Raw genomic sequence first — 25,139 nt, 5'->3', positions numbered from 1 at the left:
CCCAGTTCCGCTTTTTCCAGGCACGGAAAACATCCAACTACAGTATCAATTAGCTCGATCTCAAGCACTTCGTCGCAAAATGTCGCCTGCCGACCTTTCACACGGTATGGCAATTTGCTCCAAGTTGATCTGTAGACCACTTTCTAACATGTCTATAGATCTCGGGGCGCTCCTGGACTTCTCCGCGGAAACTTACGCGGAAGGTTTCAGGTCTCCTGAAGATTGTGATTTGTTTGATTCACCCAAAGTTATGAACTTTGCATCTGTCAACACTGTCTCGACTACGGTGTCTCCGAAAGATTTGATGCTGGATTCGTCTGCTCCACCATCAGCTTCTTTCACTGACTTGAGCACCCCGTCGTTTGATTCTCCTGGCTATTTCAGCCAAGATACTTCTCCGCTCTTCGGCATGGAAGAACTCGGCCCTGGTCATGAAAACTGGGAGTCCTTGTTTCCGGCCGACTCTGTACTTGCAAAGATGGACACGAAGGTGGAAGACAAACCTGCAATGGCTCCGGCCTCCGCTCCACCTATGACTCGTACCCCGTCCTCACCAGGAGCGTCTCCTAAAGCCGGTCGAGTCTCCACTCGCCCCTCGTCCATCTCTGGAGTAAAACCTCGCAATCGGGACAAACCTCTTCCACCAATTGTTTTCGACACTGCTGACCCAATTGCTGCTAAGCGGGCAAGGAATACCGAGGCTGCTCGGAAATCTCGTGCTCGCAAAGTCGAAGCTCAGGACAAAATGGAGCGTCGTATTGCAGAGCTGGAAAAGGATTTGGCCGAATGCCAGCAGCGTGAAGCCTACTGGAAGTCTGTTGCAGAAGCTCGACAGTGATTGAATCATTTTTATGCTTACTATTTTGCTTGTTATTTTGCTTGAATTGCTCGTGCGATACTGTAGTCTGCGATGATGGGCGGTTCGGGCCATGTTTCGATCGAACCACTACCGAGAACATTTTTCCTATTATTGGAAAAGCAGTTTACGGTCGGTCAAAAAAAAGTTGTGAATGTTTTTTTAAGTATTGCTGTGCCGTTTGATCACTCTTTCGATCTTTTCCAACCACCTATTCTTTTATTTCCCACATTTTCTCTTTTGATATCTTGCCTGAGATGTTTTGCTTCGGCCGGTTCTGATGTCTCCTGGGCCTCGTCCTAAGGATCGACTCGTGGCCTTGATTACGTTATCTCTGCACAATCTCCTTTTCGACCTTCTTATAGTCCTAAGTTATTCTATTCTAAATAGGTGAAATCCCTGGAAATGACAATCTTTTACATTTCCTAACTGTCGACTAAAAATACATGAGTTCTGTAGTTTCACAAGATTCCAAGCTCCTCCGCGCATCCTGTCACGTATACTTTTTAACATGTCGGCTTCTAGATGCCGCTCTTTGAATTTTACAATTCCACGCCACTTCTACTCTGTAGGTAATTTGGCCTTACGGTGAGTACCTTGGACGAATCCTGCAGGACTGTGCCACCATGCAAGGGCAATAATAGCTCCGTGCAAGGTAGTCAACGAGGTGGGTTAATCCCACCGCCCATCAGTTCTGTATTGGCCACACATTCACCTGCAGAGATGGAGCACACGGAGTACAAGTGGGCGAACCAGATCAGACTTGAAATGCTGAAGATTTAAAAAAAGACTTTGGCCTTCCGCACAGACCCGATCCTTCAATAAAGAAAAAAAAATCTGTCCCTCCACCCACCTATTATTCCATATACATGGAGCCTTCATACAGTGAGGCAAGGTTTTGGCAACGCTTCATCTTGGGTTTTGCCCCTCTGGATGGGCCGGCCGCGACCGGAGCCACACAACCCACCCTCCTTGGTGAGCTCAGTATTAGCTCATAGAGGCTATTTTCCGCGGTTGGTTTGGGTGGATGCTAGTAAGTTCTGAGTGCGTTGAGTAGCGATTCGGAACTCGGTACGGAGTTAGTAAAGAGATGTAACAGAGATATAGTATCTTGAACCCCATTGAAACTCTGTTGGGATAGATCTCTGATATCATCGGCATGTTTTCTCCATGACAGCCGTTCAGAGAGAACGGGAGAAAAGGGGTAAATAGGAAACCTGCAGAGTCGTCGAATATTAGATAAAGTATCTCATAGAGTCCTCGCTGTTAACGACCAAATAGCTTTCATAGATACCTGCTGATTATCTGTGATTATAGGAATGCACTAGAGTTTGAGGAGCATCAAACTCTACATAAACGTTTGTATATCCTCTGCAAAAATATAATAATATGATATGACTAACTTGAAATCTACCAGTACCCCACAGCACAAGGCTCATGGTGTGTCTGGAATCTGCTTTTGGGTTAAAAAAAATCACGGTGAATAGTGAAGGCTTTGTCCCTTGTAAAACTGAAACTTGCAGAAAGTAAGAAAGCATAGGCAACGCAAGCAGAGAGAGAGCGGGGGGATAAGGGAATCAAATACATATGCCTTTTATATCAAAAGCTTTCAGTCAAAAATCCAAAACCATATGTTATGTAAGTGCATACTGAACAGAAATACAGGTACAAAGGAAAGAAACAAATAAGCCAACGGACAGAATGCCTCCTCGAGAGCAAAAGTATTCTTCTTTTTGAACAGCATCCCGTATATCGCCCGCACACCGATGCATTTGCCTGCACGGTCAACCAAATCGCCATGGATTCCCCTCACGCCTGGATCGTTAAAAAAGAAGAAAAATAAGAGACACCAGAAGAAAATATGCAGGTACTTAGGTGGTAAGGATAGATGCAGAGTGGTGATAGAAAGGCACAAAAAGAAATCATTTCAGCAAAGACAAATCTGCGAAGAAAAAAGACAAGGCAGATATAAAAGATTTGGTACATGATAGCTTCCATAGTCGTTGCCATGTTTCCTCAGGTCTCCCAAATGCCGAACAAGCAAACAAAAAAGATGATACCGGTCAATTTTTTTTCTCATCTGCCACTGGGTTATGGCGTTGATTATGTTACTGTATTATATCGCTAAGTATTTTTTTCTTAGTTCGTAATAAATGTCGCGTGTATTACATAGCGGGGAGGTTGCCAGCCGGGGCCTCGACATTATCGGAAAGATTGATCAGCAACTGAGCAAGGCATCGCTTAGTGGCGGCATCGTCACGAAGGACTGATGAAAAGGTAGCATCGCGCAATGGTTCGGGAAGGCACTGCCGAAGAGCCTCGCGAGCCCGGTTATTGTCGCTGAGCCTGGCTACGGTTAGCAAGGGGTATCAAAAGTAAGAAATTGACTAATGAAAGGTGCCACTTACCGAAGGAAGCATCGAACGACATGCTTCAATAGTCGCACAGTTTGCTGTTCGACGAGCTGGGTTACCATATTGCTTAAGACGGAGCCTACCGCATAGAAACGCTCATATGTAGCACATATGTATGCCAAGCCAACGTCATCTAGTAGGATCTTTTGCACGATGAAAATAGCAACAGTCTTGCTCAGTTCAGAACCGGTTTCCATGATACGAAGGCAAAGAGGAATGATTTCAGTTGTCAAAAGGAAATTAATGACGTCGGACGAATCATTTTTCACCAAAGCACCGATAACACCGAGAGAGGTAAGACGGAGATATTCAAACGGGCGCGATTTCGAGGTGGTATTAAGAAAAGGGTAAAGGAAAAGCGGGATGTGAGCTGTGGCAGATGTCATTAGAGGCCTGGCATATCGGAATAATAATGTAGAATGCATACCGTTGAGGAAGAGAGACCTGGTCTCGTTATGCGACGCAACACACTGTAGGAGAGCAAGTGCGTTGCAAACACGATTTGATGCCGCGGCAGTCAACTGTGACGGGTTGAGTAGCGGATAGACGGAAATAATCTCTTGCAACAAGGATGTCATAACGCCTATTCCCCGGCCGTTAGCAATTCATTCACAGATATAGCAGGACTATACGATGTGGTACACATACCGAATGAATGCCAGATAATAAGAGCCAACTCAGGCACTTGCTCTCGCTTCTTGCTCAGCTCCATTAGGGCCGTCTCTCTCCTACCCGGCTCTAACAGCTCTGCGACCCACACCAACACCTTGCGGTTCTCCTCGCTTATCATACTTTCTAAGTTCGCAGTAGATCCAGTAGCGGTGGTATCTGCGCCTCCAGAAGGGGCCTGAGAGTTGCTGGGAGTCGAGTTATTGAGTGCAAGGCGATTGTAGTGCGGGTTTTGCTGTGGCTGCGACTGCTGCTGCTGCGCTTGTTGCTGTTGCTGGTGTGGATGCTGCTGTTGTTGCTGAGCTACGGCTGCGGCAACGTGCTGGGCTTGTGCATGCTGTGCGGCAACGAGAGAGGACTGATGCTGATGCTGGGCGGACTGCTGTTGCTGCTGCTGCTGCTGTTGCTGTTGGAAGTGCGTCTGGTGCGTCTGGTGCTGCTGGTGCTGGAGCCAGGTGGTATCGGCCTGGGGGTATTGGTGCTGGTGGGAAAACAGGTGTTGGGACTGAGCCTGCAACATCGTGCCAGGTTATTTGTTCCGTGGGTTGACGTCTCTTTTTGACTTCGTGTTCGGACCGGTGGGGGAAGGCAGCCCCGGCTGGAAGCCTGGAAGCGCAGAGGCCAGAGAGGGAAACGGCTCAGAGCAGGAATCCGGCTGAGCAGAGACAAAGCGCGCAGTCGATGGGTATCACAGCGGCGGGAATGGCACGGAGAGAGCAGGTGAGCAGTCAATGCGGTTCGAGTGAGACTGGGCCGCGAGGTCAAGAGAGCGAGAGAAAGGCGCGATGACTAAGCGGGAAAGGTGGCGGTGGTAAGATCACCGTTGAGCAGTGAAGCGACAATGTGAGGGCGAGGTGAAGAGAAGGGCGAGACGACAGAGCTGGCGGTGGTTGAGGTTAGGTTGGATGGAGGTCTGCCTGACGAATCCTGGAGACCCGAAACCGACGCGGTCTGGCGGCGCCGAGACGGAGATCAGGGCGATGATACGCCGGGCGACGCCAGGGGGCCACGATCACAGCCCGCCACGAAGATCGCGCGCAAGGCTTGTGTGAGAAGAATCAAATGAGCACCATCCTAACCTCCAAATAAAATATTACTATTGATCATCTTCTCAATTCTCGATGCTATCTATCTGACCTCCCTCTTCCAACCCATCCAGTCTCGTTGTCTCGTTCATCATCACCGCCACAGCCCAAGGTATGTTCCATCACAATTCCACCAAGTGTGGGTGAATGTATCTATGTACATGAATTCAGAATCAGACCTAACTCCAAACGACGCCATGACTAGGAAACTAAATGCCATTTTCTGAAAATCCGTCCAGATCCCAGTCCCTCGAAGCTGTCCACCGATATTGCATCGTATTAAATCATTATTCTCATGGATAATTAAACACAAAGGAAAGCGCACATGTTCAATTTCACTCGTCGCCCCGCGCATCGCGAACGCTGGCATGGCGACCAGGGAAATATCCAGAAGCAGGTCCACGCCCAGGTGGGGGCCGGTTTTCGGGCTCAACCCAGTTATGTCCAAGATGGCTGCTGGAGCTGCTACTTGAGGTATAATAGGTGGTATTATATGCCGTCGATTTTTCAGACTCATCTCGCCGTCTTCGCAAGCCCAGGCATAAAGCAATAGCGCCGATAATTCCCAACACAGGAGCCCATTTGCTCAACCCAGATGACTGGGGTGGTGGCCTTGGGTGAGAATGGGGACGCCCCTGCGCGCCGGAAACCGACTGCGACATAGAGGATTCGGAGTATGAATTTCTGCGGCGCCGACCTCCACAGCAGAGTCCACGCAGACGATTGGCAGCGCCACCGACACAGCAGCAGAGACAAAGCAGCAGAAGAATGAAGGCACCGGCCAGAGACCCAATGACGATACCCGCGATGGCTCCGCCGCTCAAGTGGCTGCCTCCTCCACCCCCCGGAGCCGGGCCGATCAAGGTCGTACCATCTGTACTGACGGCGGGAATAAAACCAACAGTCGTTGTCACTGGCACTGTGGCGGTAATAGTTGACCCACTGGTTGGGCGCACCGGCGGGCTGGCTGAAGGGCCCGGAATGGTCTCCCAAGGCGAGCCTCCGGCTTGAATGCAGACACCCTTCCCGTTACACATCTGTGCGGCCGTGCAGCAGATGCCCCCGCACGGGGTCTCGCCCAGATTTGTTTTGCACTGGCTGTTTCCGGGCGCCGTTGCCGCAACATATCGGCTACCCGTCGATGTTACTACAACCAGATCCGTCCGTGTAAATGTAGTCGTGAAGGGTTCCCAGGAACCGTTGTCGCCGCCGCCTGCTCGACATGCGGCCTGGTTGTTGGCGTCGGTGTAACATTGCTGGTTGGCTTCGCAGCAGACCTGCTTGTAGAAACCGCACGGATTGGGGCAATTTCGCGGAATGAGGATGTTGTCGTTGCTGGGCGGTGGCATGGGAAACGGCGAAGCGTATGTGAGGAGAGGCGTTGAGAGCAGCGAAAGGATCGAGAGGATCGCGGATCGCATGGTGGGAGGGCGTCGATAATCGACCGGACGAGGAATGGATAAAGAAGTCAAGCTGGACCAGAGCACGCTCGAAATACGGACAATGACAGTGTAAACACGAATGCCCGCAAGCGGCCGAAGCACACGGCGAGGGTGGTCTGCCCAGTGTTTTGAAGCTTCACAAGCTCCGTTGCTGGGGAGGCCGCGAGCCGCGTTGTCTCGGAGTCAACCACCAGCGAGCGAGCGACGAGCAGAAGCAACGCGAGGATTGTCGAAGATCAAGAGATTGACAAATATGAAGGAAGAGGAATAATAATAATAGAAGAGGAACTGGGCGGTCGAAGGCTGGGTATTTCACGGCGCTGGGAAATGCTCTCCCAGCCTCCCCGCCAGTGTTGCCCAACCACCGCCTTTTTTCTTGGTCGCAACGGGCGGGCGGCAATGGCTTGCGACCCCCCGCGTAAAAATAGCCTGGCAGACAAACAGACACCCTGATAGCCTGCGGCTGTTCCGATGATGGCTGTCGCCCTGGCGCGATGAGGCTGCCGCCACCGCTTGTTGGGCTGGTGCGGGGGATCAACATCGCGATGGCTTCGACTGCAGGGAATCAGTCGTGCAGATCGAATCGCACTCCCAACCAACTCTATGGCGTAACCACATTCACTGTTCTATATCGCAGGACAGCAAGCAAGAAATCTGCGAAGCCCAATCTCGTCGGATTTCCACTTCTAATGCTTTTTGCGGGTTTTTGGCAGCGGCTGCCACTGAGCAGTGAGAGCTGTTTGTCATGGTGATGTACTCCGTACATGCCGTCTACTAACCGAAGAAAGAAATGTTTCTTCAACGCGGCGACGACTGGGAATAGCGAAGAGCGATCCTGTTTCTAGTCTTTGCTCTCTTCTTTCTCTCTTTTTTTTATCGGCCGGAGACACCATTTTTAACAGACGTGACTCTTGTTCTATGCCGGCATGCCCTTCTATTTTACACGTTGCCTTCTATAGAACCGTATACCCGTGAAACTTCATTTCAAGGTTTCTTGTTCTATAGCTGTTCATCTTTTGGCATCAAGTCATGGAAGTGATTTTATATTCCGGGGGGTTTAGACCCTAAGCTCTTTTGTTCACGTAGGAGGCTCGCTACCCCCTATGCGGCCCAGGATTTCCAACACAGAAGCATGGTTTTAGATGGCGACGAGCCCGATGTCATTTGATTTCTAAGAATGCAGACTCAGATAACAGATCCCCTTTCCACTCAAAGCAATCTTACAGCCCACCCCTAGTAGACCTTTTTTCTGGCTATATTACCACAATCTCGTCGTCCTTCTCCTCCATTGCTCACAGCTCTCCTGTCATGTTGAAGGTTTCTTTTTGATGTTAATTGTGGATAAGTTATGACATATGATCCACTATCTAATATCAAGTGATCAGATTGAAACGAGAATGGCTCTGTGGCGAGAATTCATCCTGGAGATTTTATTTCTACCAAAATACTACCAGTTCAAAGCGAGCCAATAATCAGGAACTCTTTATTCCGTGCCTATCAGGGTCTCCCCGTCTGTTTTGATGAAAGAAAACCGTCCTGAGTGCTTCTCCTTAATTTTCTCGTGCAGTTCTCCTAGGTAACCAGGTTGTTTGGGATGGCTGAACACATGCCGAATTAACGGAGGATTGGAGATAGCCTCCATGCACTTCAGCTCCCCAAAGTTTTATATGCTCGTTTATCCTCACGGCATGCTCGAGCCCACATATGATATCCGCGACCGATCTCTGCCGGGTTTTTGAATTATATGGCCACATTTCTCCATATGTGTGAATACACAGTCGGAACTTGCGCCAGTATATACCTGATTTAATGGTTGTATTTTCGTAAGGAAAATTCTGCGACGATGGACCCTGATATCTGGGATAATGTGAGGCTCTTACCTTCAGGCCTCGCTGCCGCTGCTGCGACATTCATCCTTTCAATGATTCTCAATTCTTCGTAGAGAGAGTATGACCTCGGAACTGTTACCCTCAAACACTGCAACTAATAAATCTCACATAGATACTGCAAATGATGGCTCATAGCCCGCTGTCACTGCCGGGTTTCCTCTGTACTCCGTATATGGCTTCCCTTTGCAAGATGCTACAGCCCAGGATATGGCTTCTCTTTCTTGGACAATACATTCGCACCATCAGATCATGACATGTCGCAGCTGCCATGATTATATGAGCTAATATTGTATGCATTGGCTATGTAAATATACGCTGGCTGAGCTATATTTGTTTCTTCATCGCCAAAGAAATATTTAAACTAGAAACAAGCAGTTAAACTATAGCTACTATCATCCGAAATGGCCACATCAAACCCTTAGCTATCATCAGGTCGTGGTATAGTAATTTGTGCTTACTGAGAAGTCCTGTCCCGACCCCGCCTCGGTGGATGTGCTTTGATAGTGAGTCATTGAACGTAGTCGATTGTACTCGCTCTGAATGATAGGGAGATAGCTTGCAGGCTTCTCCTCGCTCGCGCATGTTGGGAGGCACTTTATCAGAGACGTAGGATCTGGCGATACGAAAAATGGAATGGAAAAGCGCTCTCGAACGATGCGGTCCGCACCCTCGTAACGGTCAGGAAGAGGGGGTAGCGTGACCCGGTGGGGAGTGGAACGAAGCTGATCTATGAAGAGTTAAATTTAAAAGAAGCCATGAGTTTGGGGGTTGGATTAGAAACAATGTGTGTACCATTGCTCCACCTCTGCAAGAGATCCCCAACATTCATGACGATGGCGTCTTTCATAGGGGTTGCAGGTATAAATTGCCCCTTATTATGGATATCTTCGACCTCCAGCCCACCGCATTCATCTTGAAATAAGAAAGTGATTGTGGACCAGTCTGTATGTGATGGCATGCGCGCATATTTGGCATGCTCCAGCAAGTATGCCGGGATAGGAGGGTAACGTAGCAATCGCAGTTGATTGTTATACCCGGAATGGAATTTTAGTAGATAGTCTTGGTCATCTATGCCGATCCCAAGCGTAATTGCTCTTAGGATATTCTTCGCGACCTGAAAACAATCACAGTAGAACTGCGTCATGAACTTCCGGAATCCGGGAAGCATTTCGTCAGGTATCCATACATTGGGCTGCATCTGATTCTCATCGCTGCCCATGTCGTAGCTTTCCTATCAAAGGAAATAAATTTTATATAAGCTACATTACCCCAGCACATGATATGTGTTCAAACAGAGGGGATTGCTGTTGGTCACCTTGTAGTCAATCACTTCTCGCAACTTTTTTGCAAGTTCGGCATCCTCTCTGTCGCTCGTAGCCTGTGAGACCTTCTCTAATCCCGGACATGAGTATCCACGGTGGACTGAAGCACCGCTCGGATGAGGAGCTTTCTGTTTATCTTCTAGGGACAAGTGAAAGAATCTCTTCGACCAAGCGAATGCCTCAGTCAATCTCTCCGGCGTGATGCCGTGGTTGAGGATATACACGAAGCCAACAGTCTTGCAAGCTGAAACGAGCTCGTTGGCGACACTGTCTCGCTCTTCAGCTGACCCGTCCGGCCTCCATTTGGCAAAATCGACGACAGGTATCTCTGTGGGAGAGCAGTCTAGCTGGCTATCGCTGGAATCCGTATCCATTATTTGCACAAAGTAAATGATGTCAAGCGTTTTAGACTTGAATCCAAACAAAACAACGAAACAATGTAGCTATACCCAACTGCGGCAGGAGGCGGTTCAAGTCACTGAAAATGCCGTATGGTAGAGTTCCCCGGAATTCATGATCGATGAGGGGTTAGCCAGACTAGGTACCGGTACCGCCATGCCGCACAGTGTACGAGGCGGCGAGTACCTGGACATCACCAGTCCAGAGGCGAATCTTGGGCGTGGATGTGTAATAGGATTCACGGTCGCACTGCAAGGAGTCAGTCGAGTAGCTAGCGAGCTACCGCGCACTCCTACACAACACGGCGATTCACAGCAAGCGTCAAGTCTAGCCGCAGGCAAACATGCATGAAACAGGGCCGGCGCCAGCGTCGACGCCGGCGAGGCGCAGAGTCTGGTGGTTTGTTGACACGCGCGCGTTGCCGTGGCAGTGGGTGGGCGGCAGGGATGCTGGGCGGGCGGACGGGCGGTTGGCGGCCTGACGACGGTCTCACATCCTGGCTGGCGAGCCTGCGAACTTCCCGGCCTCTGTCTTTTCTGGTTCGATGGATGCTGAGGACCTTCTGATGACTATCGCTGCTGCTGTAGGAGTCGCTTCGGGTTGAAAGTTCCGGCCCAAGAATTGCTTGTTTGCGGCGATTCGCCCTCTCGTCTGGCGGCGCGTGTACTGGGTAAGTGGACAGGCCAACTGTCGATTGCTTGTTGGCTGGCGATTGATGCTAACAGAGATATATTTGCAGCCATATATACGCCTCATTGCGGACGACACGCCTATTCCCGTCCCCTGCCCTATACGGGTTCATATCGCCAACTATGCGAATATCAATATTCATCCTGCTCCCCGTCCTCGCGCGGGCGTCTGCCGCCGAAACCCTCTCGCCTTTCTCTCATCCTCTCGTTGACGGGTCCGATATCATAGCACGCGATGGAACCGAGGCCCTATCAATACTAAAACGACAAAACGGCTGTCCGGCCGGTTTCAACTCGTGCGCGTTTCTAGGAGCCGCTGGCGCATGCTGCCAAAGGGATACCATCTGCTCTCGAGATGCCTCGAATCACATTGCATGCTGCCCAACGGGTGCCGCTTGTACTGGTGTTCTAGCGCGTAAGTGATAGCTGTTCGCTATCAAAAACAGGAAGAGAAACAGAGACTGACAAGAAAACGTATAGCGACCGCCACATCGTCTGGATTCATGTTCCCTCAGCCAGGAAGCCCTACAGTAACGAACCAGCCAACTCTAACCGGTAGTACGGTTCCAAACGCTCCATTTCCCTTTGTTTATATCACAACAAGTTTCAGGAATCAAGAAGACTGCGTACGCGCATACTCCGGCTGCGCATCGCAGTTCCAGGTCTGCACGAGGTCCCTGGGGGGCGTCAACGGCGTGACAATAAATGCCGGCAACGGTGTCGGCACCACGGTTCAGGGAGTGGTGGCAACGGGGAATCCTCAAGCTGTTTGTTCCAGTTTAAGTCGTGAGGCTTGCTTTGGACTGCAGGAGGGCTACTGTACTGCATTCCGAAATGGTAATTCTGGAGGCTCACCACCTTCAAGGAGAAATTCACAATTCTACGAGATACTGACCGGCCTTGGAATTGCGCTTGCGGGCATGATAGCTTGAATCACACCAGGTGCTTTTATATTTCTTTATGATACCTGTTTGCGATGAAGATCGGGAGCAACTTGCACATGAATATTTGCGTTTTTATTGCGGATTCAAAGACATTGAGTGTATATATGAGTTGACCATAGTACGCAGAGTGCGTACCTTTTTGTTAATGATTGCCACATCTGCTTTCCAATTCATCTCCGCAATGGCGTTTTCTTTCGGGCCACCCCGGCCTGTTCACTTCCAATTCGCAGCCACTTTATCTCGACCTATAGCTTCAATAAAATGTTGCCTTATTGCCACACCCTTCAGTGTATTTATCCATTTCTTCGTCCAAGCGTTTTTGTTCGAAGTACTTTTGTGAATGTACCCCATGACATCATATCGGACCCGGAGAATATACCTCCCGTTTATTTAACAACATCACTTATGTAACTAATCAGTGGCTAGTTTCGCTACATCCTAAAGTGTACGGAGTGTCGATTTCATGATCAGTTTCACGATCCTATTAGAAACGATGTTGCAATACAAAGGCCTCAATTGCATCGCTGTCCTTGCACTCCATGTGAGGAACTCCCCAACCATCAACGCTGTTTCTATTCTCCGTACTACCCACCCTTGCCCATTCGACTGAGAGGTCCGCCGAACATCTGATCGATTGCCGCAAATAATCGAAGCAATGGTCTATGTGCTGATGCACTAGAAAGCTCTCATTGGCTTGGTTGCGTAGCTTATTCGTGTGAACATGGCTTGTGAGCTCTGATTTGTGATAAAAGGTCTCGCGAATGCTGGCCTAGGAATAATATTTGAGCGAATTTGCAGGCCTCGCGAAAAGCGGGATGGGCTATAACGTACCAGGCAATGCAGCTGATGATACATGCTTAACCCGTATCTCTCAGCACCCGGCCTCGCTGGTACTCCAAGGGGCAAGCCGTACTTTCGAGGGTCTTCTATGACAATCGAATGGGTAAAGCCATTTTGAATCTCCTCCTTCCAGAGATCTGCAGACCCAGGGCTGGAGGCCGCCCAGCGATCGTCCTCTTGAAAAATCACTGGCTCGTCTGTTAAAGGTACTATGCTGTTTTAGTCTTCATTCCTGGAAAATCCCTTAAGCTACGGATACATACTGAGCGGAACCGGTCCTGTTTTCTTCACACGCTCCCCAGGTTGACTAAGTCCATACAAATAGACCGCCTCGAGCAAAATTAAGATAATTGTAAAAGTGGAAAACAGCGCACCGCCCGATACACCATTAGTGAAATACCTGTTCTTTGCAAAAGAAAGATCTAACATGTTGCATGCCCGTACCCCTCATCCTATGATACCGAATATACGTTAATAGAGGATTTGGGACAATTGAAGAGGGAAAAGTTCTATGCGGATCTACATACTGGGGATGAACAAAGAGCAATATCTGTTGGCAGCACAGCATGTTGTACTGCTCCATGGGATCACAGGATATCAGCCAAACAGCTGCTGCTGTCGCAACACAATTTCTTTGTGAACATTCTTCGAGACGAGGAGATATCCGCGTCGACGGTCAGTTATGTTGGTTTATTTGCATTTCTTGGGGAAAGAAACATTCAACAATTTTGACAATAAACTTACGGGACGGTGCCATTCTCAAGTAGCTAAGCATATTGGCTGTATGAGATAAGAAATTGAGTTACTTTAACATGCTGACCGGAAAAAAACACGACTTTAGGCCGAGCTAGCGCTGGCGCGCCGAAAAGAAGGATCTGCTGGGAGCTTGTGCAAGCCGGCAAAGAATATTTTGTTGTGTTGTTGTTGTTGCCCAATCCATGCTGCAATAGTTACCCCGAAACAAACACCCAGAGCTTGCTGCTGCGTCCTTAAATGCATCTTCCTCTTTTACGAACGGGCCGTTCAACGACGCCGGTGCAGACATGGCAATCGGTGTAAGTAAGACAAAGAGAATTGTTGAAGCAAGGGGGGTGCGAGCAGCGTCGTTTCTGCAGATGGTTGGTGTTATCCGAAGATTGCGGCTCATCTACATCGCTACCCTCTAGTGGTGTGAGTGAATCAAGTTTCGCCTTGATCAGCTTCGTCATGTTATCGTCGGTAGCAAGCTTGATCTCCCCGTCGATTTCGATGACATATCCGCCGTACTTCGGTATCACCATAGAGTCTAGAAATTTGGCTGCTTCCGTGTGGTATTCAACCCACGTAGTCACGATGATTGCGGTCTTCGGGAGCTCGATGGTATAGTTGGCTGTTGACATGGTTGCCAGCAGAAATTGTATAAATACAAATAAACTGAGGCCTGCGCGCGTTAGCTTGATTTCAGACAATCGATACGTCTAAAGGAGAAACAATATACCTAGCATTTGGTGGGTCGATCGTGGATGACGCTGGAAGTTGAGAAGGTGGTAGGTTGGAGAGGGCTTTACTTGGAACGGAAGGCGGCTCACGAGGCTTCTACTATGTGCTGTGGTTTGGACGCATCAAAAGGGCCTGCCAGGAGCGAGTTTTTATAATTGAGCAAACTAACCGCAGCAGCTCACCAGCATCCATATTCAGCATCCGAATTTTGTGCCTCACAGCCGATGAACTGCCGCCGCCCTCCACGGCAATGTTCCATTCTGGTGCTGAAACATGGAATCTACTAACCCGGAGGGGCATTGGGGAAGCACAACGCGGGATCAAACATTATATTTACGGTCTAAACGCAATGGGCGGAGTTTCACTGACTCTCTGTTGCTTATTGGATCATCGAACATACGATATTCATCCTTGGCCTGGACAAAGTAGGAGCGGCGATTAATGAAGTGAGACTTGGGGAAGGCCATATTCGCGTCAAATATTCGGCATTTTGTTAAGATATTTCTCAATAATGCTTTATCGACATACCGAATGAAGCCTGGACGCTACATTTCATTTCCAAACCGGTGACCACGAATCTCTGCTATTGTTAGCATATACTCCGTACCCGGTGCTCTTCCGATATCACAGGCCATACTCCATATGTGAAATTGACAACGTACCCCACCAAGTTTGCCTTGGGTATGTTATGTTCTCTTAAAGTTCCTTTCCTACCACTCCTAGAGGCTCTGCTCGCTAGGATTACCAGTTAGTTTTAGATAACATCATGTGCCAGTTGTTGTCGGAATGAGCAAGCATTGATAACGTGGGACTTTCCCTCTGGATTCTGCCTTTAGCTGGTACAACATACCACCGTGAGATACACACACTGCATATTCCCGTGGGAATTGGACGATCACAGTTGTAGATCGCCCATATCTATAGTTGGCATTTGCTTTTCTCAGTCATCATATCATGTTCAGAGCGTCACGCGGTGCTCTGCCCCTTTACTTGAAGGCGAATATCAAAATCTGTTGATGGGTTGGACAGTGAAACATTGAATACGTCATGTCCATTTGATATGCTGCATACAGTAGAGCTATATCTCTGTATTATCTCCTAGGTACTCCGTACAGCGCCTCTCTGTTTCTACCCCATAAATCAAGCAAAAATAAGGTTGCGGCTCATCCATCACGTGCACATCTCTTCCGGCCGCTTTATCGGGCCGAAACCAGATTTGCGCCGGCGAAAAGGCGATGAGAGGCGGGCGTGACAGCGAGACGGAGATGGACACGAATTGCGATGCACGGGCTGCGCTGGTATATGTATCGGACTCGATGAGCCTGCTGGCCGTTTGTTAACGACAAAACCTTGCCAATTCGAGGCCATGACGACATGATTTTGCGGCTCGTTTAGCGTCCAGACTCTGAATCACGACCTCACAAACCTCCGTAGTGCCTGCAAAAAATATAATGCTCCTCCTCAGCCATTTTAGTGACGAAGATTCATTACGTTCTGGCACTTTCTAAACGGGCGTTTCATGATATAGGCAGAGGCACTGCTCGTGGATCGAGTAGACAAGCATGTCGAATGGCTCTCCATCGACGGTGCAGTTGAGAAGCTCTCCCGGTACGGTGTCGCCCAGTTTTCAGATCCCTATCGTACGCGTTGTGAATAACTAGAAATTATAGTTACTTCGTTCTCTAAACCAGGCTTTCACTTCGCTGCCGGCCTGCTCTCCGGTCTCACGTCCTCCATCCTACTCCAGCCGGCCGACCTTCTCAAAACACGCGTCCAGCAATCGAGCAAAACGGCTGCCCTCCTTCCTACTATCCGTAATATTCTTGCATCTCCACATCCTATTCGAGGATTATGGCGTGGAACTCTTCCTTCTGCTCTGAGGACGGGGTTTGGCTCGGCGTTATACTTCACCAGTTTGAATACCTTGAGAACAGCAGTTGCAACAAATGCTCCGGAGCATATGTTTCAGGGCGGTAAAGGCAATTCCCAGAGCAATGGTATGACCAGAACGTCAGCATTGCCTAAATTGTCACATACAGCAAACCTAGTCACTGGTGCTGTCGCACGGGTCTCCGCAGGGTTTGTGATGATGCCAGTAACGATTCTTAAAGTACGCTATGAATCTGATTACTACACCTATCGAAGCCTATGGGGCGCTGCCAAGGACATCATCCGTCATGAGGGAGTACGAGGTCTATTCTCTGGCTTTGGAGCTACTGCCATTCGCGATGCGCCGTATGCAGGCCTATACGTTGTCTTCTACGAACATTCCAAGCGCACACTTGCCACTCTTCTCGGTCCTACCAACCCTTCCTCCTTATCTTCTTCAGGCACTGCCGCTGAATCAGCATCTCGAGCGCCACCTTCAACGGCATCAATAAACTTCTTCTCCGGTGCACTTGCTGCAGGCCTAGCTACGACCATTACGAACCCTTTCGACGTCGTGAAAACCCGCGTTCAATTGATGCCTTCTAAATATCGAAATATGGTTCGTGCAACGAAATTAATGTTGAGGGAGGATGGGATGAGGAGCCTATTTGGTGGGCTGGGATTGCGAATGGGAAGAAAGGCGTTGAGCTCGGCGTTGGCGTGGACGGTATATGAGGAGTTGATCATGTGGGCAGAGAAACGATGGGCAGAAGAACAAAAAGAGCTTGATCCGGTGTTGTAAGCCCGTGTTTGACGTTGTAAGGTCTGGGAGCATTTCATGGTTGTGGCTCTGGTCGTTTTATCGTGCTAGGGGCCGGCGAAAGTATGGTTCTAGCAACATTATTATTATAGGCGAACTGATGATATGTAGTGTATATTATATTGCACAAGTCGGTGTATGGCGTTATATAGTTATGCATTACATAGAGCGATAAGCAATCTCCTCTTCAGGGAATGGCTCTGACGATCTGAGCAAACTGGCTAAATGTGTATCAGGCAAAGACAGACATGCAAGTCGCAGAGGTAAATACAGATATGGAAAACATATTCATCTTGAAATTCATCAATAAATCAAATCATTGGTCATAAAAGCATTGCCATAAGCATCGGGTCGTCCAGATGTTAGTGGTCTTTTCAACGCAAGAGGTTGAACAAGAACAGCGCGGGCCCAAGAAAATATGAAATTTAGAAATGAAAGCAAATCACTGATGTGGCGAAACAAAAAATAAATCAAAGCTTGATCAGAAGGAAAAGAAAAGAAAAGGGGCGGGAGCCAGTATGCCGCCTTGACGTTTTAACGAGGAACCAGAACAGTTTTCTTCGGCTTCTTCCTCACCAAGAAAAATTTGTCTCGCTTCTTATCGTTCACTCTCATTTCAATAAACTCATCTGGCACTGCGGGGCCAGCAGTGATCAACTGGGTCTCTCGTTGTCGGCGGGAGTGTTCAAAGAGCTCTTCCTGGAGCTGATGGGGCACAAAACAGTTGACGAGGATGTAATCTGCATCATACTACAAGAAGAAATCGAAAAGTTAGTGCCATAGCAAAGGCTATTAAGGAAGTAGGGCAACACTAACGGGATCCCATTCCCAAGGAAGGCCGTATGCATCCAGCGAGGCCGGTCCAATGAAGCGGCGGTGGACCTGATAAGAAGTAATAATAATGATTAGCTTACATAGAACATTTTAGGTACCAAAGGGGCCGAGTAAGATAGTCATACCTTCATGCAGTGAGAATTCGAGCCACCAGCAGGCACTATTTCTGTAACCTCTTTGACCTCTTTAATTTCCGTAACCTCTTTGCATTCTTTCTTGGAATGGTGTAGAAAGTCTTTCATCTCCGCCTCGGTCGTACCAAATTCACAGAGCATCTTACTGAGTCGCTCGTTGAATTCTTTCTCAGCCTTCTCTTCAGCTTCACGACGCTTCAGTTCCTTTTCCGCCTCCCTTTTCTGGAACTCCGCAATTGCATCTTCTCTCAGCTTCTTCTCGTAATTTGCACGCTCCAGCCGGTCTGCATCCGCCTTATCCTGCTCGGCCTTTATCTTTGCTCGGATCTTATCTTCATGCTCCTTTGCCTTCTTCTCCTCTTCCATGGCTTGCGCGCGTGCTACTAGAAATGCATCTTCAACGTGTCGTTTATTTGCCTGGTCTTGCTTGATCCTGCGTAGTTCCTCATGGGAGAGTTCATTCTGTATCTCTTCGCGGGTCCAGCATTGGTCTCTTCTCTCCCTACTCCAGCTTCGGTCTTCGCGGAGCATTCGGGCCCATTCACGGTCCCAGTTACGTTGTCTTTCATATTCGCGCTGGCGCTCTACCTCTCGTTCCTTCTCAAGTTCCAGTTTATGCTTCTCAGTCTCTCGAAAGAGCTCATCAAGCTGCTTTTTGCGATATCGATACTTTTCTTCTTCTTCTCTAGATGAATTGTCACGGTGTTTACCGTTGATCAACTCATCCAGTTTCATCCTTTGTATCTGTATCTGAGTTTCAAGGTCAAGCCTTTGTGCATCCTGCACTTCTTTACGTTGGCGTTCCTTTTCCTTTTCGCATTCCCGCCTAACTTCTTCTTTAATTCTCTGTCGGGTAAGAAAGTCGTGTTGGTCTTTTAGAATGGATTGCTCCACAGAGTCCCACTCGCTCTTCCGCTGGCGGGAATACGAACGAGCCCGTCCACGTTCGGGTGACGGGGAGCTGCGTCGGGTCTGTTCGTTGTTGATGTCGATGTAAATCTTCGGGTCCATGCGACTAACAGACGATGCTCGCTCACGACCCTTTTCGGTAATATGAACAAAGCGAGATTTCTCTATGGGACGTCGATGGACACGAATTTTCCGTCGGTAAGAGTCCTCCTTTATAAATGAGTCTGAGTCCGAGGAATCATATTCGTAAATTTTATCTCGCACCATGTTTAATACCAGCCTCCGCTTCTTTTATTCTCTAATAAGCTGTAAGGTGCGAAAAAGAACGCACACCACCCGAGAGTAAATGTAGATTTGGACGTAACCGGAAATAAAGCGCAAACTCCCAAAAAACAAGACTTTAGGAATTAATGCGTAGACTGAAGATAGTAGAACGACAGTGCGTTCTGTGAACCGGCGGGGAAAGTTTTGAGGCAGGATACCACCAGGTCGTAAAATGACAAAACTGTCGCCGCGGGCTGTTATCGGGACTTCGCTTAATTTGCGGTACCTGAGGCCCTCGTGGCCAGGTGATGACTTGTCACTGTCGTAGAAAGCTGAAGGCTGAAAGGTGGGAGAGAGTGGGAAAACGAGCAACGGGAAACATCCGGGCTTTAATAGCGGCCTACGATAGGGCGGATTATAGGGCGGCTGCCGGAACACGACGAGCCGCTGGCAAGGTCCTGCACTCAACAGCCAGGATCTGGCTGTGGGCGGGAGTCGAGGGCGGCCAGTTGAATGGAGAGGCTGCACCAGCGGCGGGGCAGCCAAGGGGTTAGGCAGCGTCTTCGACAGACGGAGTCCGGATCCGTTGGATCGCTGCCTAAGGAGGACGTTCAGGCAGAAACAGTGGAAGTGTCTCGAGGCTGGGAGCGGGAGGGTCGCTGTGGGCAGGGAGATGGGATGGGCTCTTTAACGGTCCCCAGCCCCCTCTTCTTGTATCTTCCTCTGGCGTCTGTCACGCCGTGCGGGTGGAGCAGGCCGTGATCCTGGCTGACGCCAGAGTGCGTCGCAATACACGGCTCCCCAATCACATCGCCGCGTGTCATCCTTTGTCGCTGATCACGAGCAGGGGATACGCCGCCTGAACACCGTCATACCGCATGCTGGCCCTGTTTCCTGGCTCGCTAAAGACCCGAGCCGCCGACTGAACGAAGTTCGTTTTAGTGCGTGCCGAGAGCGATGTCGTCGAGGGTGCAGCAGACAGAGACCTTCTTTGCCCCAGCAGGGAATCAGCGGCCAAGGACGAGACTCCTCCGAAGCTCGACGGGTCTTCTCGTGGTTCCAAGGCACTGGCGCACCGACGATAGTGAGACGCCCGAAGGAGCCAGGGCAATTGATCGCCAGGGCCACAGCCGCCAGTTGGGCGCCCAACTCTTCGAGATTGGGCTTCGAGGCGGCAACAAGACGTTTCGGCGGTCTCCACTTGCTGTCAAAAGGCGGGCTAACCCTGAACTTAGCCGTGAAGCTACCGGTTGTTGGGGGCGCAGTGCTTGTCAACGTTGGGCTTTGGAGCCGTGGAATCGCGTGTCGTTCGGCGGAAGAAGAAAACGAAGGGCAACGGGGGAGGAAAACTGCCAATGCGGAATCTGCCGCCTGCCCGCAGGAGGCGCCTTTTGAGCCATGGAAACACTACGAGTGGTGGTCAAGCATTTTTAAGCTACCAGCGTGTTGAGAGTTCGCTACTTACCGTGGCCACCAGGGCTGCATTTGACGCGGCGTTCTCCCTCGCGAGCCCTTTTGAGTCCCCGTTGCAAGTTTGGGTGGTCGGGTTGATATTCTAGATTATATATGCATCATACTAGTAGCATGTCCATGTGTACATCTACCACTTGATCCAGTGTGTGATCAGTACCAGGGGCGAATGCATATTGAGACAATATTGGCTTTCATATAGACCGGCCCATTAAATTAAAGTCACGGCCGTCTTATAGAATCTTTCCTCTAGGCAAGACATGCAAATATTATGACTTTTGAAGCATCCATTCCCGGCATGTAACCTGTCATTCATCACGCTTTTGAAGCCCTGGTCCACCGTACCAGAGCTTAGGGCCCGGTTCCACGAAATGTAGTGGATAGGCACTCGCAAACCAAAAGGGGGCCCTTTCTTCTGGAAATTGACCCGAACGCCGAGCTCCATGCACAATGCTTTTTATCCCTCACTGTCCTTGGTACATTTCAATTCTCGTCCTCCCTCACCACCCGATATAAAACAGCAGTGTCATGATCTGCCACCACTTCGGAAGATCTGCTCCATCTGTGCCCGGCTGTTCTTAAACGTTGTCTCCAGATAGTGTAATCTTTTTTCTAGATTTGCTAAATCCGTTTTCAGCCCTTTCTGTTCATCCGATAACCGTTTTTTCACGTCGCCTATAGGTGTTGTGACAAACCTGCGTAACACTATGTTAGCCCTCTTCGATAATACTACAGTAGAAAATTTGATGCACATTTTACCAACGCCTTCGTAGACGTTTGTGTTCGGGGGGACTTGGCCAAGCTCGTTCGACGTCAGCTCTGAGAGGCGCATATCTCGCTGTTTCGCCGTGATTTGTGATTTAACAAGACCGATTTGCTGCTGCGAGGCAATGGCCTGGGCTTCAATTTCTTGGACAAGCTATGCCGGACAGCCGATGCGTTAGCAAGCCATTGTTCGGAGCGAGAAACGGGGGCAGGTCTTAGCTGAATCCCACCTTCTGGAGCGCCTCGTTTGGAATCGCCATTTTGAATGGCAGAATATTGGTGTAACAGTGTTAGGAGAGAGTTATACGCCGAGATCTGGTAGGATTAGTAGTGTACTGCGGGTCAATTGATCACTTCCTCGTGACGGCGCATTCATTGCTCAAAATGTGATGACAACGCAACAAGATACCTGATTGGCCTGAGTATCGGAGTCGTGTTATTAATATTCCGGCTTGGCGTTTGGCGGGGTTGCGGAGTGGGCAAAACCTTCATCCGATTATGCTTTGGGCGCCTAAAAACTTACACGGAATGTCCTCTTATAAAATCGCCCGTCAAGTTCAGAACCTCGACTCTATATACAAACAACGTTGAGCTTTCCTAATCAAAATATCCAAAAATAGAAAGATTCAGCAATTTGGCTTTTGGTCTAGTATAATTGGCGTGACTCTAAAAACATTGGATAGGCTCCACTTGGCTGCTGAACCAAAACGGACATTTAGGATAAACGCCAGACAGACAAGTCATATATCCAGAAAGATCATAAAAATTGGAGCGGATCGAGATACAGAACAAGGAAAATAGATCTAGGCCATTGAGCATGGCCAGCTGAAGACCTTTGCTATCTACGGCGGAAGTGATATGATGCCAACACACCAAGCAATCCATATTTCTTGGGTCTGGTGAGAGCAGAAGCCTCTTGAGTCATTATGTTGAATAAACAAAAGGGTGAGGTCCCGCAACCGATAAATTCAGAGCTTTGCCTTCCCAGACTAGCTCCTATGAATGTAGGTTGCGATGAACACAATATAGTGTTGATCAGAAGTTAACTGTGATTCTGTGAATAGGTGGAAGAAGTAAGGGTGCAGCACATTGGCCAAATTCAAGAATGGAAAGGCGCAACCAAAAATAGGATGCATTTTGCCAGAATAATAATTGAAACGTCATGCGAGTCACAGTAGGGCTTGAGATGAGAAACTGACATCTAGAAGCCAAAAGGACAAATAGGGTCAGAATGAGAGCCTCAAAAGTAGATTCCTTTCTGTCCAGTGTAGGTAACAGCCTTGCACCGAAATTATTCACCGTAGTTTCCCAGTAGGAAGAATTCTTTTGTATTTATATATATGAGGCTGTGAAGCCTGTAGAAGTCCTGGGAATTCAAGGAATAATTGAATTGCTGCTAGGACAGAAAATCTCCAATATCCTGCTTCCCTGATAAGCTTCGTCAGAATCCCATGGTGGATCACATTTCAAAATCGGCACGGTTGAAGAGAGGAATAATAATTGGGGAGAGACTCGACTGCCGGGTACGGAGTAAGCAACTCTACTCCATACTCCGTATTTATGTCGTCAAAGTTTGGGTGGTATTTGCTTTTTGTTATTAGCATAATGGAAAATTTTTCAGGGTCAAAAGCATGGAGGACCATACAATCGCACCAACAAGGCACACTTCTAGCCTGCATCCATCGGCCCCCCAGATGGGGCACATTTGAATGCGCCCACCGCAATAATGAACGTTCGCCTGATTTCTTGGACCCTTCCACTCTTCCGATGGCCTTTAGGGCCAAAGAAAAGCCAATTCGGCTCCATTTAGGCGCACTGGTACCGGCTTGGCGGAGTCAATTTCTTCGATCATTCTCACGCCTGACGACCAGGCAGCCGTGAATCTGATACGAAGTGGCGAAGGTGGCTATCGGTGCGAATTCTGCTTTCTCGAGCCATGGGCCATTCAAACTCAGTATATGGTGTTCCTGGGAGAGAGCGCTTCAAAGAACGCCTGATGGATGCGGTGATTGGTGAGGCATTATCGCCCGGACCCGGACAAAGCCGAACTTGGAGAGTTAATTCGCATTCTCAAAATAGAGATTCCGGGGTTAAGAAGTAGCATGCTGGGCCTTCGCAGTGTTTTTTGCTAGCAAAGCCGCGTGCTGGGTAGGGCCCGACATAGCCCCCAGGCTGGACTGGCGCGTAGCCGGCCAACCAGCGCGGCTGGGCGTCAGCGGGTGGCGGCAGGCCCGGCTGCAAAGCGCTTGGCGGCGCAGAGTTGCCTGATCGGGGGAGCCACGGGTGACAGCAAACCTTGGGGGGGGCGCCGCCGCGCCTCTCCTCCCCTTTTCGGCCTTTTTTGCTGCCTACGCTTCTTCGTTTCTTCATTTCTCTCTTCTTCGTTTCTATGTCTGCCCGTTCTCTGCGACACGCCGTTCGTTGCATTCCCTGCCTATTCTATTCTTAGTGTGGCAGTTCACCCCGAACACGGTTTGAGTTAGAACTGTGTACGTCACAGGTCTCATCCCACCTTACCACCCTTCGGGGCTCCGGTCGGCACACCAGAGCCTACGTATCTTTCCATCGGTCACTCGCTCGCTTTTCAATTTGTTGCTCTGTCACCTTCTTTCACAAGTTTCGAATAGCTTCTCGAGCATTTCGGTTAACAACCATGTTCCATATTCCTTACCCACCCTCTAGGGATGGATACTGGAGCCCCGTTACGTCGACGCTCAATTGGTGCGAAGAGGTATGCCTCAATAGCAAAGTCTCTAACGGTGTCTTCCACTGACCCGTCCTTCAAAAAGGACTACTATGCCACCATATATGCAGCTGAAATCGTCAATACGGTGACCAATCTTTTATTCCTCTTCCTTGGTATCAAAGGCATTCGCAGCTGTCAGAAACACGGCCATGATTTTATCTTCCAGATAGCATTCATGGGCTATTTCATCGTGGGGCTTGGAAGTCTCCTCTTCCATTCCACCCTGAAATGTATGTGTTACCGTACTCCGCGGAAACTAGTAACTCAATCTAATCGTCTTTTTTGTCACCAGATCCTATGCAGCTTGTCGACGAACTGTCTATGATTTACACCACCTGCCTGATGTGCTATGCCACCTTCTCCTTCTCAAAGTCTACAAGAAGTCGTTCGATACTCGGTCTTAGCCTGCTCGGACTATCCGTCTTCATCACGGCATACTATCATTATCTACAGGACCCGAGATTCCACCAGAATGCATATGCAATTCTAACAATTGTGGTTGTTCTTCGAAGTATGTGGCTGATGGAGGTTACTCTACGAGCAAAATGGCGCAGAGCGCGAGCCCTCAGCAACACACCGGTGGATGAATCAGTTACCGGTGTTTCCAGAGACATCCAACTGTCCCAAAACACAAGAGATCTAAGAATCTTGAATACAATGTGGGCTATGGTCGTTTGTGGCTTGATCTCTTTTCTTGGAGGTTTTGCGATTTGGAACCTGGACAATATGTATTGCTCAACAATCCGAGGATGGCGACGGAGTGTTGGTCTTCCGTGGGGTATCATTTTGGAAGGTCACGGATGGTGGTACGTATTTCTAACTCTCCTTTATTAGTACATTTCTAATATGTCTCGAGTAGGCATCTTTTGACCGGAATTGGGGCGTATATGTATATCATCTGGGGTATCTGGCTTCGCCACTGCCTGAATGGCCGTCAGGACGACTATGAACTTTACTGGCCGCGGTTCTACACTTGGCCAGATGTTGTGCGTGTGGAGAAGGAGATTCCGAAGCCAGTACATCTCAATGGAACAGCTGCAATCAAGGCGCATTAGAGTACTGGATTACTCTTGTTTATTTCTTTCGTTGGGTGTTAAGAGGTTGGTCTTTAGTTGGTTTTACTCTCAGCATTGCTGTTGGTTGAATTGCAGTCGTTATACTCTCTTCTTTTGCAGTGACAGACCTTCTGTCAGGTTGTTTACATCCATATAGACTCATTTTCCAAGTATTCTATTATGCCACGCCAAGAATCCATTTTCCGCATATCTGAATGTGTTGTTGAGTAACGAGGGAACACGAA

General features: G+C 49.0%; 9 protein-coding genes across 9 annotated transcripts; 3 read left to right on the top strand and 6 right to left on the bottom strand.

Moving 5' to 3' along the window:
* Positions 1-79: 79 nt before the first annotated feature.
* GCN4 (General control protein) lies at positions 80-838 on the top strand (the record flags this gene model as incomplete). Its single annotated transcript, XM_049249227.1, has 2 exons — positions 80-104; positions 159-838. 2 exons carry the CDS (start codon positions 80-82, stop codon positions 836-838), a joined length of 705 nt encoding a protein of 234 aa, XP_049111421.1.
* Positions 839-3,021: 2,183 nt separating this feature from the next.
* rcd1 (RNA-binding protein, CCR4-NOT complex subunit Rcd1) lies at positions 3,022-4,060 on the bottom strand (the record flags this gene model as incomplete). The annotated part of the gene is made up of 4 exons (XM_049249226.1): positions 3,022-3,202; positions 3,265-3,640; positions 3,698-3,853; positions 3,919-4,060. 4 exons carry the CDS (start codon positions 4,058-4,060, stop codon positions 3,022-3,024), a joined length of 855 nt encoding a protein of 284 aa, XP_049111420.1.
* A 1,299-nt stretch (positions 4,061-5,359) lies between these two features.
* Positions 5,360-6,445, bottom strand: LOZ57_000117 (uncharacterized protein; the record flags this gene model as incomplete). The annotated part of the gene is made up of 1 exon (XM_049249225.1): positions 5,360-6,445. The coding sequence occupies one exon, from the start codon at positions 6,443-6,445 to the stop codon at positions 5,360-5,362; it is 1,086 nt and encodes a 361-aa protein (XP_049111419.1).
* A 2,338-nt stretch (positions 6,446-8,783) lies between these two features.
* Positions 8,784-10,051, bottom strand: LOZ57_000116 (uncharacterized protein; the record flags this gene model as incomplete). Its single annotated transcript, XM_049249224.1, has 3 exons — positions 8,784-9,082; positions 9,148-9,586; positions 9,671-10,051. 3 exons carry the CDS (start codon positions 10,049-10,051, stop codon positions 8,784-8,786), a joined length of 1,119 nt encoding a protein of 372 aa, XP_049111418.1.
* A 3,487-nt stretch (positions 10,052-13,538) lies between these two features.
* Positions 13,539-13,928, bottom strand: LOZ57_000115 (uncharacterized protein; the record flags this gene model as incomplete). The annotated part of the gene is made up of 1 exon (XM_049249223.1): positions 13,539-13,928. One exon carries the CDS (start codon positions 13,926-13,928, stop codon positions 13,539-13,541), a length of 390 nt encoding a protein of 129 aa, XP_049111417.1.
* A 1,662-nt stretch (positions 13,929-15,590) lies between these two features.
* On the top strand, positions 15,591-16,699 carry LOZ57_000114 (uncharacterized protein; the record flags this gene model as incomplete). The annotated part of the gene is made up of 2 exons (XM_049249222.1): positions 15,591-15,636; positions 15,699-16,699. The coding sequence occupies 2 exons, from the start codon at positions 15,591-15,593 to the stop codon at positions 16,697-16,699; spliced, it is 1,047 nt and encodes a 348-aa protein (XP_049111416.1).
* Positions 16,700-17,251: 552 nt separating this feature from the next.
* LOZ57_000113 (uncharacterized protein) lies at positions 17,252-18,861 on the bottom strand (the record flags this gene model as incomplete). The annotated part of the gene is made up of 3 exons (XM_049249221.1): positions 17,252-17,467; positions 17,534-17,599; positions 17,677-18,861. 3 exons carry the CDS (start codon positions 18,859-18,861, stop codon positions 17,252-17,254), a joined length of 1,467 nt encoding a protein of 488 aa, XP_049111415.1.
* Positions 18,862-20,854: 1,993 nt separating this feature from the next.
* LOZ57_000112 (uncharacterized protein) lies at positions 20,855-21,353 on the bottom strand (the record flags this gene model as incomplete). The annotated part of the gene is made up of 2 exons (XM_049249220.1): positions 20,855-21,247; positions 21,324-21,353. The coding sequence occupies 2 exons, from the start codon at positions 21,351-21,353 to the stop codon at positions 20,855-20,857; spliced, it is 423 nt and encodes a 140-aa protein (XP_049111414.1).
* Positions 21,354-23,746: 2,393 nt separating this feature from the next.
* On the top strand, positions 23,747-24,894 carry YDC1 (alkaline ceramidase ydc1; the record flags this gene model as incomplete). Its single annotated transcript, XM_049249219.1, has 4 exons — positions 23,747-23,824; positions 23,883-24,069; positions 24,132-24,645; positions 24,699-24,894. 4 exons carry the CDS (start codon positions 23,747-23,749, stop codon positions 24,892-24,894), a joined length of 975 nt encoding a protein of 324 aa, XP_049111413.1.
* Between the last annotated feature and the right edge of the window lie 245 nt (positions 24,895-25,139).

The sequence above is a fragment of the Ophidiomyces ophidiicola genome, assembly GCF_022830035.1.
Source record: "Ophidiomyces ophidiicola strain CBS 122913 chromosome Unknown scaffold_1, whole genome shotgun sequence".
Classification (NCBI taxonomy): Eukaryota; Fungi; Ascomycota; class Eurotiomycetes; order Onygenales; family Onygenaceae; genus Ophidiomyces; species Ophidiomyces ophidiicola.
Note: the sequence above shows the minus strand (reverse complement) of the source record. Positions and strands in the feature narration are given on the sequence as shown.